The sequence below is a fragment of the Sphaeramia orbicularis genome, chromosome 16, assembly GCF_902148855.1.
Source record: "Sphaeramia orbicularis chromosome 16, fSphaOr1.1, whole genome shotgun sequence".
Taxonomy (NCBI): domain Eukaryota; kingdom Metazoa; phylum Chordata; class Actinopteri; order Kurtiformes; family Apogonidae; genus Sphaeramia; species Sphaeramia orbicularis.
In genome coordinates this window covers 38,436,532-38,448,755 of record NC_043972.1, presented here as the reverse complement: position 1 = coordinate 38,448,755, position 12,224 = coordinate 38,436,532, and the positions used below count along the sequence as shown (strand labels likewise).

Below are 12,224 nucleotides of genomic sequence, written 5' to 3'. Positions count from 1 at the left end.
GTGGAAATAACTGTGAAGCGGAGCTGCTTTCTGCTTTGTTAATAACTCAGTTTCATTATTACAGAAGTTTACTACCTTTAATATCTAAAGCATCAGAAAGTGAAAACTTCACAGTATTTACGTGCTGGTATCAGAGCCCTTTTAGGTCTAAGTTATTATGTTTATGGTTATTAGGTACTTAAAATGTGCACTTTCAGAATAGGTTTAGAATAATGCAATGTTTTGCTCTAGTTAAAGTTGTGGGTAATATTTTGGTGTCTTCTCATTTCAATTATTTGTGCAAATGAAATGAATAGTCCATGCTTAATGAAATAAAGAGTAGTCTTCATTATACTGTAATGTAGCATCTAATGTTGTAGTTTTTTTTTTAATTTGATTATCATCCACAGATTATCAGCAGATACTGTTAGAATTACCCTCTTTACATGGGACTAGTTTTATCTGTGGATGTCTGGTAATTTAGAATAATTGTGGAGGTCGTCTGTGAGCTTAATTCTGTGTGAATCTGCCATGTCTGTTATTTGTAAAGATATGATATGATATGACATGATATAATATGATATGATATGATATGATATGGTATGGTATGGTATGGTATGGTATGGTATGATATGGTATGATATGATATGATATGATATATGGTATGGTATGGTATGGTATGGTATGGTATGGTATGGTATGGTATGATATGATATATGATTAGTCCTGTGCAAGTTGACTTCTCTGTAGCTAATTTGGTAGGATATGCAACATGTTTTGTTTCCTCCACATATTATATTCTGCCTGTTTCCTGGTTGAGGATGATGGAGGCAGCGCTGGTGATGATGAATTTTTATGAGTTTTTAAATGGTGTTTTAGAAGCATTTAGGCTCCATTTGCAGTACAGCATAGGGATATCACTAAAAGATCAACCTGAAATCTTGTCACACGAGGTGACAGCTGACAAGATGTATGACAGTGACACTGAGGAACACTTTCTGTCTTTCAACAGTTATCTGTAAGTGATGAGCTTCAAACACCAAAACCAGGGAATATTGTGAGCAAATCTGAGTAAAAAACAGGCTTATCATCACAGGTCCACAGGATGTATTAGTCCTGAGCAATGGGACTAATGACAGTAAATGTTAATATTTGTATCTATATGGCACTGGAGATGGGACTAATGCTGCCTTCATGTGGTATAGGAATAATGGTAAATATAGTTACGAACTCGAAAATTACACATCAACGCCCCTCATGTCATATTTTCCACTGGCAAACTGGGAAAAACAATTTTGATACACAAGTTACAGAGATGAAAATAACCTTTGAGCTCTTCAACATAGCGGAGAGCAATGAAAGATTAATCGCGAATGAAACACTGCCTTTATTATTGTTCTGCTGCTGTTAGCTGATGATTTGGCACATTTATAGTATAGAAATACACAATTTGGAAAAAAAAAAAAAAGAGGAGTTTGGATGTTCTCCTCGTGTGTGTGGGTACATGCTAATAATGCTAATAATGCTAATGATAAGTTAATTAAGCTAAATTGCCCATAGGTGTGAATATGAGAATGATTGGTTGCTCGTCTATATACTGTATGTCAGTGTATACATGTCCCTGTGACCCTCTTGAGGATAAAGTTCAGAAGATGAACGAATGAAAAAAAACACTGTGGCAGATTAATCCTGGAGACGTTATAAACGTGTTGCTGTGCATTAGCGTCTTTCTCAGTGTCATAAAAGCTGATGTGAGTATATGTTTGTGTTCCTTTTCTTCAGTGGTTTTGCTTCATTGTGTGTTTTAGGTCAAAACAGGGTGGAATAACAGAAAAAAGACAAAGAGAGGAATTGAGTTTGACAGGGTTTGTTACTAAATAAACCACTCAGAATGTAACCTCAATAAGACATGTAAGATGTTGAACATGAAGTGTGAACTGGAACATACTGAATTTTGGCCCCCAGTAGTTTTTTTGTTTTGGGGCTCTTTTTTTCTAAATCAGTCCAGCTGGCTTTTTGACATCTGGTGAATTCCAAAAGTCAGTCAAAACTTGGTAAAAACACAACAAAAAAGGAAAATCATGACAACACTGCAAACAACAGTAAAAACAAAAAATCATAAGGAAAACAGTGTAAAAATAAAACAGCCCTATTTTTGTAGTGAGTCAGTCTCACTCACTCTTCTACGTTTTACCCCCCATTACACAGGTGGTGGGGGGTGAACTGAGCATGCTCAGATGTCTATGGAAAGAACAAGGTGTATTCTGTCAGCACGTTTTGAAATTTTAACTATTGAGCAAAAGGATGAATTTCTGGGAATATTTAAAACAAACCATACATTCAGAACACTCACCACAGACACGTCAGGGGTTAAAGGGTTAATTAACATATCCAAAACTGTTTTTTTCCAAGTAGCAGGTCACAATAATTGTGTGTCAGCTATTTTTAACAAAAGCACTTGAATGTAACGCACTGGTTATTTCGAATTCACTAGTGGAAAGGATCATCTTCCCAATAGCACGTGAAGGCAACACATGGAGCCGGATGTGGTTCTGGAGCGACTGATTTCCAACCCCAGCGCTATGATATAGATTAGTATAGATTAGTGTGTGTCTGTGTTTGTGTGTTCGCTCCTTTATTAATATCAAATATCCTTTCTTTTCCAGGAAAGCCAGTGATTGAATCTCCCGCTGTTGCAGAGGTGGAGAAGGAAGGAGACACGGTGACGTTGAAGTGCTCAGCGTACGGCCTCCCTTCCCCTCAGTTCACCTGGAAGCCTTCAGGAAAAGAGGTACACATGTAAAAACAGGGCTCAGACCCAAGCAAGTACAGACGTCTTGCTTTTACACAGACAAAAACACATTAGCGTTGCATTTTTTTTCCTCATTTGCAATTTACTTGAATTGCTAGTAAACAGATGCCATTGCTGCTTTGCTTGAAGGACACTGCAATTATAAGTCTATAAACCAAAGTGGAGATGTACTTCAAACAGAGCCATACTTAAAAGCATTTTCATTTGGGTCAATATGTGAAGTTACAGGCAAGCCTAAGATCTGCCTGGTAGACTGGTGTATCAAACTTCAAAAGTAATGGAAAGAGAAGGGAAAGAGACGCACATCTTAGGGCTTTGGAAAGTAATATTTTATTCTAATATTTAATATTGAAGTGATAGTTAAAAGGAAAACTCCCACACGAAGCAGCTTTAAAGAAACCTACAGAGGGAATGTACGTAGCTTCACTATTGAAATAATCCTAAAATAAAATGAAACTTTAATGACTCCACTTTCTCTGCTTGCAGTACTGATGCATGCAAAATTATATATATATATATATATATATACACACACACACACACAGGGTGGGGAAGCAAAATTTACAATATTTTGAGGCAGGGATTGAAAGACAGTGTATGACCAATTAGTTTATTGAAAGTCATGAGAATTTATTTGCCACAAGAAAATTTACATAATAGAAAATGTTTTTTTATTCTATGTGTCCTCCTCCTTTCTCAATAACTGCCTTCACACGCTTCCTGAAACTTGCGCAAGTGTTCATCAAATATTCGGGTGACAACTTCTCCTATTCTTCTTTAATAGTATCTTCCAGACTTTCTTTGTAATAGTTTTGCTCATAGTCATTCTCTTCTTTACATTAGAAACAGTCTTTATGGACACTCCAACTATTTTTGAAATCTCCTTTGGCGTGACGAGTGCATTCAGCAAATCACACACTCTTTGACGTTGCTTTCCTGATTACTCATATGGGCAAAAGTTTCTGAAAAGGTATGGATAATAGTGTTAGATATGATTATGACATCAATATATGTTTGGTTTCAAAACAATTGACGTAGTGCCTGCTGAGAAAAAACAACTAAATGTTCATTGTAAATTTTGCTTCTCCACCCTGTATACATATATATATATATATATATATATATATATATAGTAATTCCAGATTCATGCTACAGAGGTTTTTGGCTGATTTACCTTCAAACCAATACATCTTCAAACCAGATCATAAACAGAATAGCTTTTCATGGTTTTAAAGATCCAGTTTTATGCCTCCTACACAGAACCTGTTTGATATTTAGGAGTTAAAATCTGGATGTTACATTTGTACTTAGTGAACGGTAACATTGGTAAAACATTAGTGCTGCAAACCAATAGTATATATTATAGCCTTTAACTTTGTTTTTCACAAGTATTTCTCCATTTAGCCTTGTGCTTTTTAGTTTTATGTGTCCACACCAGAAGCAGCTTGACTATGTTTTAAGTTGTACATCTGACATCTAAGGCTACGTTCAGACTGCAGGCAAATGTGGCCCAAATCCGATTTTTTTGCCCATACATGACCTGTATCCGATCTATTAAAGACAGTTTGAACAGCACAGATCAGATTTTTTCAAATCTGACCCAGGCCACTTTCATATGTGGTCCTAAATCCGATCCGTATCTGATATTTTGCAATGTGTCTTCAGTCTGAGCAGCCAGGTCGCATTTATCCGACCTTTACATCATTGAAATGCAACAAATGTTACAATTCTGCGTCCTAGGAATGTTACTTCCGTAAACACAATGCGTGCTTGCGTGGTCACGTATTACGTTAGGACTTCTTTTACGCATGCAGGTTACTTCAGGGTCCCATTCAGTTCATACTCAAAACTGATAGAAGTTGCGTTTAATGTGTAATATGAATGAGCACACAGAAAATCAGATTTCACCAAAAAATCTGAGTTGTGCATTAAGACCTGCTGTATGAACGTAGCCTAATTACTTGATGGAATCCAGGCTGGGTTCAAAATTGGAAAATAACACGCTACATAGTGCATACATAAGCATATGTATATATATATATATATATATATATATATATATATATATATATATATATATATATCTATATATATTATATATATATATATATTTATATATATATATATATATATAGAGAGAGAGAGAGAGAGAGAGGAGAGAGAGAGAGAGAGAGAATAGATTTATGCTTACACTAGAGAATTTGAAAAGTGAAGATATTCTAATGTACAGACTATTTTGAAGTAGAACTGGTAACAAATCAGTTTACAGAATTGGACATTTTGATCTAATACTGTATCTTAAACTATAGCTAGCTCACACTTTTACTTCATTTTTCTTTATTAGTGACCCACATTTGGTAAAGTTTCATTAGCTACACTCGGAAGCATTTTGCTTATAGACTAGCATAACAATGTATAAGTAAGATGATGTGGTCTGTGTTAGAACAACTACACTGTTGCCCATAAAGTTGGACTAAAATATTTTACCTCTTCTTATGAAATTATTGTGACAATGTGATTTATTCTTGATTGTAAAGTGTAACTGGGACTCAGTTTGTAATCATTACACCTGGTTAAAAGTTTTTACTGATGCGTAAGAATAGGAATAAAAAGAGGAATTTGTCTGAAAACAAAGTAAACAGTGTACATACATACTGGATTGTACATGCTATTTTCTCCTCTATACTATACTCTGTAGTATCCTGAATATTAATGCAGTGTACCGCACTGTCACATGACCACCAGTCTTATCACCATGATATATTATATCAATGATCTGATGATTTTTGCAGCAAATTATCATTTGTAGGAAAAAACATCATTCTTAGATCCTGCTAGAGGAGAGGTACATGTACTTGCACTTGTAGTCACTCATCTCTGCATCACATTTTTGCCTTACATTTTTGGAGTTGTGTCCTCATGTGCTAATATATGTAAACAGTGAACTCCGGTCCAGCATAGCAGGGCGCAGTAATACAGTAATTGTATGAAGTCTGGCCTGCAATTACACAAAGAGAAGAAGAAGATGACATTGTGGCATGCAGTGTATCATGCAGATAGCTTGAGCAGCATACTGAGAAATCTGTCCTGTGCAGTGAGCAGTTGGATACCTTTAATAGGACTGTACGTGATATTCAGTTTTATCACATACTCTATACTACACAAGCCCACATGTGGAGGTGCAGCGCTCCCCTGGGTACAAAACCTGTTCTATGTTATGTATCTAACATGTTCATGTATGAGAAAAAGAGAACATCTGTGAAGATTTCCCTTAAGTGTGTGATGCAACCTGATGTCAAACCTAAAACCCAGATTAAGAAGAACACCACAGATTTATAGCATACACCAAAGTTATTAGATTAGATTACATTACATTACATTACATTACATTACATTAGATTAGATTGGATTGGAGTGGATTGGATTACATTAGATTAGATTTGATTAGATTGATTAGAGTAAATTAGATTAGATTAGATTAGATTAGGTATAACTTTACTGATCCTTTGGGCAGAACCCACAAGAAATTGAGGTTCCAATAGCAGCAAATAACAATAGAAAAACAATAACTATAAAAATAGAATGAAAAATTGCAATTACACATTGGAAAATACTAGTAGAACTAGAAGCACTCGGAGAGCGCAGACCTCCGCCAAGGCTGATCAGTGGCGCCCCCCGTGGGCCCCCCCCCCCCCCGATCACCACCAAAATTTAATCATTTCTTCCTTATCCCATTTCCAACAAACCCTGAAAATTTCATCCAAATCTGTCCATAACTTTTTGAGTTATGTTGCACACTAACGGACAAACAAACAAACAAACAAACAAACCCTGGCAAAAACATAACCTCCTTGGCGGAGGTAATCAAGTAGCAAAGTAATAATAATAATAATAATAATAAGTAGTGTATTATTCATATATAATATATATAATATTATAACACAGTATAGTATGTAATAGAAGTAATGGAAGTGTGTCAGTAATTATTGTAGAATGCTCCTTTTTACGTCTTCTCTTTGTTGTCTTCTTCCTCCCTCCCCCCTCCCTTCCATTCCTCCGGTGCTGCCAGTCCGTATCACCAGAAGGTAACAAGATGGTGAGCACCATGACCCTAAAAGCCACAGCCGAGGTTATGAAGAACGGGGTGATCTGCGAGGTCTCCAACGAGCACGGAAGTGATAGCGCGGTCATGGGGGTAGCACTCAAAAGAGGTCAGTGTCAGCAGATGACAGCAGTGATTGTGTTGTCCTATCCCCCTCCCTTCTTTTTCTACTGCTTCATGTTTTCTTTCTCAGAAAATGAGATTTTAGACCTCAACAATAACCTGAGAAGAGATATTTGTGCTCCATAAAGTCCAGCCTGAACCTCTTTATGTTCTCTTCTCTTACAGCACTTGTCAACTCCGACAGAGGTAGAGCCTTCTCCCTCCTCCTCCTCCTCTCCTCCCTCCTTTTCTCAGGACTCTTTGTTGTACAGACCCTGTAATTTAGAAATCCCCCTTCCACCCACCTCCTCTTGCCCCTTCTCCCCTCCATCATACACACACACACACACACACACACACATACACACACACACGTACACACCTCCCTGGCTGTACTGTAATCTTGTATATTTGCCCTCTTGCTACCGAACACTGTGGATATTGTATATTGTTATTCTTCTTCTCTTGTCACCTTTGTATGATGTCTGTCCTATATTTTGTGGATGCTACTACAACTTTTTGTGGCCCTTTGGGGACAATAAAGGATTCTATTCTATTCTATTCTTTACTTTCCTCTCTTTGTTTCTTCACTCAGTGTCTCCTTTTTGGTCACCTCTTCTTTCCAACTGCCTTCTTGTCTCTTGTGGCTTTTACCTTCCGTCGTTTCCACTCACCGGGTTGCTGTGTGTAGAACTTTAGCTTTTGTGTGCATATGCTTTAAGTGGTGTGTGTTTGTGTTATATGGTTGTTGCTTTGCTATGCTATAAGACTGAGAAACTCTCTTTTTCTCAAAGTGCTGCTCTCTGGAAACCCTGTGCTTAAAGGTCTGTATTGCTAACCCTTTTGACTTGTGTATGGTGTATGTTCGACACTGTAAGTTACTGTGTGTGTATTTATGTCTGTGTGCACACACCGGTAATGTATTTGTATTTACAAGAGCTACTGTGTGTCAATACTTGTATTACTGTGGTGTGAGGACAGGCTTAAAGTGAGACGTTTGACAAAATATGGAGGTTTTCTTACGGGGATTTCTTTTTTTTGTTGTTGTTTTAAGATCAGTTTAAGTTCAGCTTTTTTAAACAGTATTCAAACATGCAAGTCGTCCATGCTATGTGATAGTTGTTTCTCTGTGACTACGTAAATATATGAGGTAAATTTGTTTTGGAGCCTGACAGAAACTTAAATGAATGCATTGTATAAACAATATTTGGGCATTTTTGTGGTTATACAATAGATAAATGGTTCTCAACCTGCTTGGCCTTAGGACACACATTTTTCCAAAGTCATAAAATTACAACCCACTTTTATGGGATTCAGAAGTTTTTCTAAAATGTAAGTAGTGTAAAAATGTATGTAGAGAAGTGACTCTAAAATAAACTGAGTGGGGGTCATGACTGCACAATTGAGTTTTCACATAAAGTATGTCATTTGCAGAACTAGCAGAAATAGTGTGTTTTTAGTCCCTTTAGTGTCAGTGTTTATGAATCTATAGTTAACTCACTCAGGGACATATTGTGTTATATCTCACCTATAAGATCTTTCAATCAAATATTTGCTCTTCCATGATAACCACCAGCTACTGCAGACTTTGATATCTGTCAAAATTAAAATCGGATGTTAGATTCTATTCAAATAATAAAAAGCTATTTAAAAGCTCTTTTTAACTATACATTTTACAGCTCATTTGGAATTATGTTGATTTCTTTAGGTGGGTCTTTTTTAAATGGTTTAAAATATATATACTTTTCCAAAGCAGTACAGCAAAGCAGAACATTTCTGTGGACTTTTCCAAAATGCTGGCCATCATTTAATGTGGGCAATACACTCACTGTGAATCATCTGAACAGGTTTTATGAAGTATAAAATACTTCATAAAACCTCAGTTCAGATGATTCATGCTCACTGTTTAATTTGGTAATAGAGTCAAAACTGAACATGAATTAAAAAAAGTCACGTTTGTTTAATTTATTCATTCATTTTCTGAACAGTTAAATCTTGAGGGGGTTTCCAGGGATGCTGGGTCTTATCTCAGCTACCTACACCCTGGACATGTTGCCAGTTCATCATTTTTAATTCATAGGTTTAATCAGTAAAGTGAGAGATAAAAAAAAAAATAAAGTCAACATATGACTATCACCCACTTTCAAAGGACAGTCCAGTCAAACAGAAACAGCTATCACATACTATTAACCTTGATTTCCGCTCTCAAAACTCTTAAATTAACCCTATTGTATGTTTAGGATGACGTTTGTTTTTAGAAACCTCCTTTCAGTGTCGTGTCCACTCACATACAGTAATACAAGAGTAGGTGGATGGGTGAGTATGTTCACTGTTGTTCTCTGAGCTGTCTAGTATTGTGTGAGTATACAGACCCTGCTCTGGGGTCCCGTCACATTTAAGTCATTTCATTCAAAAGTTAAACTAACCCCACATCCCACTCCCCACCCCTGCCCCTTCTCCTCTCCACCCACCTACCCATCCATTGTCTCCATCCGGACCCCACCTGTTCCTGCCCCGTTCCCTCTCCCTGTTTTCCTCCTCCTCTCTCCCAACCCCAAAAATGAACCACCACCCCCCCACCCCCCACCCCACTGCCTCTTCTTCTTCTGCCCACGAATCAAACATCCCAACCCACTCCACCCATCGTGATTGCCGCTATGAAATCAAATCACCCCCTCATCCAACGCCCTTCCTCCCACCTTCTCCACTGTGATTATTTTCCCCCTACCACCTCTATGTTTCCTTCGCACCTCCCTCCACATCCCACCAACCCCCCACCCCACCATCTGCCCCTCCCTCCATGTGTCCATCCACTGCGGCGCTGTAGCTGACAAGCAGCAGGGAGGCTCCAGCGGGGTGGTGATAGCCGTGGTGGTGTGTGTTCTGCTGCTCCTGCTGCTGGTGGCCCTCATCTACTTCCTGAACAAGAAGAGCAAACTGCCCTGCAGCAAGAAGGACGCAAAGGAAGTGTAAGTGTATAAGATATGGGGGAAGGCGTGAATTAACGTGGTTGAGATTAGTTTTTAGTTTTAGTATGCTGCAGAATCACATAGTATTTATTTCCAATACCACTGACCAAACAGATATAGGATGTGTGTTTACGTCTAAGAACTTAATGGCATGAGGTACAAATGAAAACAGCTGGCCTATCAACACCCAGAATGTATGTATGTATGCATGTATGTATGTATGTGTGTATGTATGCATGTATGGATGCATGTATGGATGAATGCATGCATGCGTGTATGTATGTATGCATGTATGAATTTATGCATACATCTATGTATGTATGTATGTATGTATGGATGGATGGATGAATTTATGCATATATGTATGTATGTATGTATGTATGGATGGATGGATGGATGAATTTATGCATATATGTATGTATGTATGTATGTATGAATGTACAGGGGTTGGACAAAATAATGGAAACACCTTAAAAAAATCAACAAAATATAATTTAATATGGTGTAGGTCCGCCTTTTGCGGCAATTACAGCCTCAATTCTCCGAGGTATTGATTCATACAACTTGTGAAATGTTTCCAAAGGAATTTTAAGCCATTCTTCAGTTAGAATACCCTCCAACTCTTTAGAGACGATGGCGGTGGAAATCGACGTCTTACTTGAATCTCTAAAACTGACCATAAATGCTCAATAATGTTGAGGTCTGGGGACTGTGCCGGCCATACGAGATGCTCAACTTCATTAGAATGTTCCTCATGCCATTCTTTAACAATTCTCGCTGTATGGATTGGGGCATTATCATCTTGAGGTGAAGGTGTTTCCATTATTTTGTCCAACCCCTGTATATTAGTGTTGTAGTCAAGACCGGCTAGACTGAGACCGAAGGGTATTGAGACCAAGACAAGACAAAGGCCAAGACCATGACACACTAAGGTGAGACCAAGACCAAGCCTTGTCGAGACCAAGTCCAAGACCAAGACTGAAAACAGACTAGAGTTAAAATCGACATGACATGATTACTCATATCTGTTGTAGAGCTAAAGACATTGAAATCAAATTCATGTTGTCTTTTCTGTTATATTGTCCTTATGTCTTGAAGAGAGCGCCTAATAAATAATGATACTATTCTGTGATGATGCGGTTTTTTTCACAAATCCCATCAAGACTTCTATGTCCAAGACCAAGACAAGACCAAGACCAAATGAGTTGAGTCTGTGACAAGACCAAGACCACAAAAAATTGGTCTCGAGAACGACTGGTTGGTTGGTTGGTTGACTGGTTGGTTTAACAGGGACATTATATATTATTTGACATTACTGTAAATGCACCACAGTTACCCTAATGACCCTATTTTTCATCTGCAGTCCCTAGACAGGTGTGAAATTGTCACCCTAAAAAGTAGCACGAAGTTATACAACTTCTCTTTAGAGGCTCTCCAGCAAACCTATTGGCTTTAGTTTGGTTTTCCTGATAGAGGTTTTCTGTGTCTCAGTTGCATTGCCAAACCAGCAGTTTGCACAGAAAGTTAAAAAAGAAAAAAAGAAGAAAAAAATTAATTAAAATTTAATTAAAAGTACAATAAAAGGAAGGTCTCTGGTAGATTTTTGTTAACGCTGAAGGTCAGCTGTTTCTTTGCCAGTAATATTGTCGTGTTACTCAGTAGGTAGTACTTCACTGGAACCTGACAGTAAGTATATTTTAATGATTCAGGAAACTATAAGATAAGTAGAGCTCATACCATACGTACCACTTTACTTTATTAGCAGTCTATTGTACATTTGACCCTGCAATGTGTTAATTCATGATTATTATTATTAGTAGTAGTAGTAATAGTAGTAGTAGTAGTAGTAGTAGCTGTAGTAGTCGCAATAGAAATGGTGGTAGTCGTAGTGTTTAATTTTAATGTCATTTTTATTTGTATTTTCTATATTTTCATGAACTGATAAAGAAATGAATTCACTCCTGGATATAAAATAAAGTTAATGTTTGTGCATCTGAATGTTAAACAGCTACAATAATAATCTGGTTTGGTGACATACACAGTAGTTTTCAAAAATAGTATTTTGAGAGGAGTTGTTTTGTCAGAATATGTGCACATGAGGAAGAATAACTAAATCCTTACCAAAAAAAACAATACAACTTTGTCAAAACTTGCCGCTTACAATGTGGAGTTGCAGCTCTGAGGTGTTCGGCTATTACTTTATAAAGTCTTTTATAGTGTAATCTACCACAATGCATCGTATTTTCAAGATAGCATTCAG

The 12,224-nt window shown here is 37.3% G+C and overlaps 1 protein-coding gene across 1 annotated transcript in view; it reads left to right on the top strand.

Annotated features, from left to right (window-relative positions):
- Positions 1 to 12,224, top strand: part of LOC115436193 (basal cell adhesion molecule-like) — a 77,464-nt gene that overhangs the window by 58,866 nt on the left and 6,374 nt on the right. Inside the window, 5 exon segments of the mRNA XM_030158964.1 lie at positions 2,646 to 2,770; positions 6,861 to 7,002; positions 7,182 to 7,202; positions 7,790 to 7,819; positions 9,823 to 9,964. Coding sequence (XP_030014824.1) covers positions 2,646 to 2,770; positions 6,861 to 7,002; positions 7,182 to 7,202; positions 7,790 to 7,819; positions 9,823 to 9,964 — 460 coding nt within the window.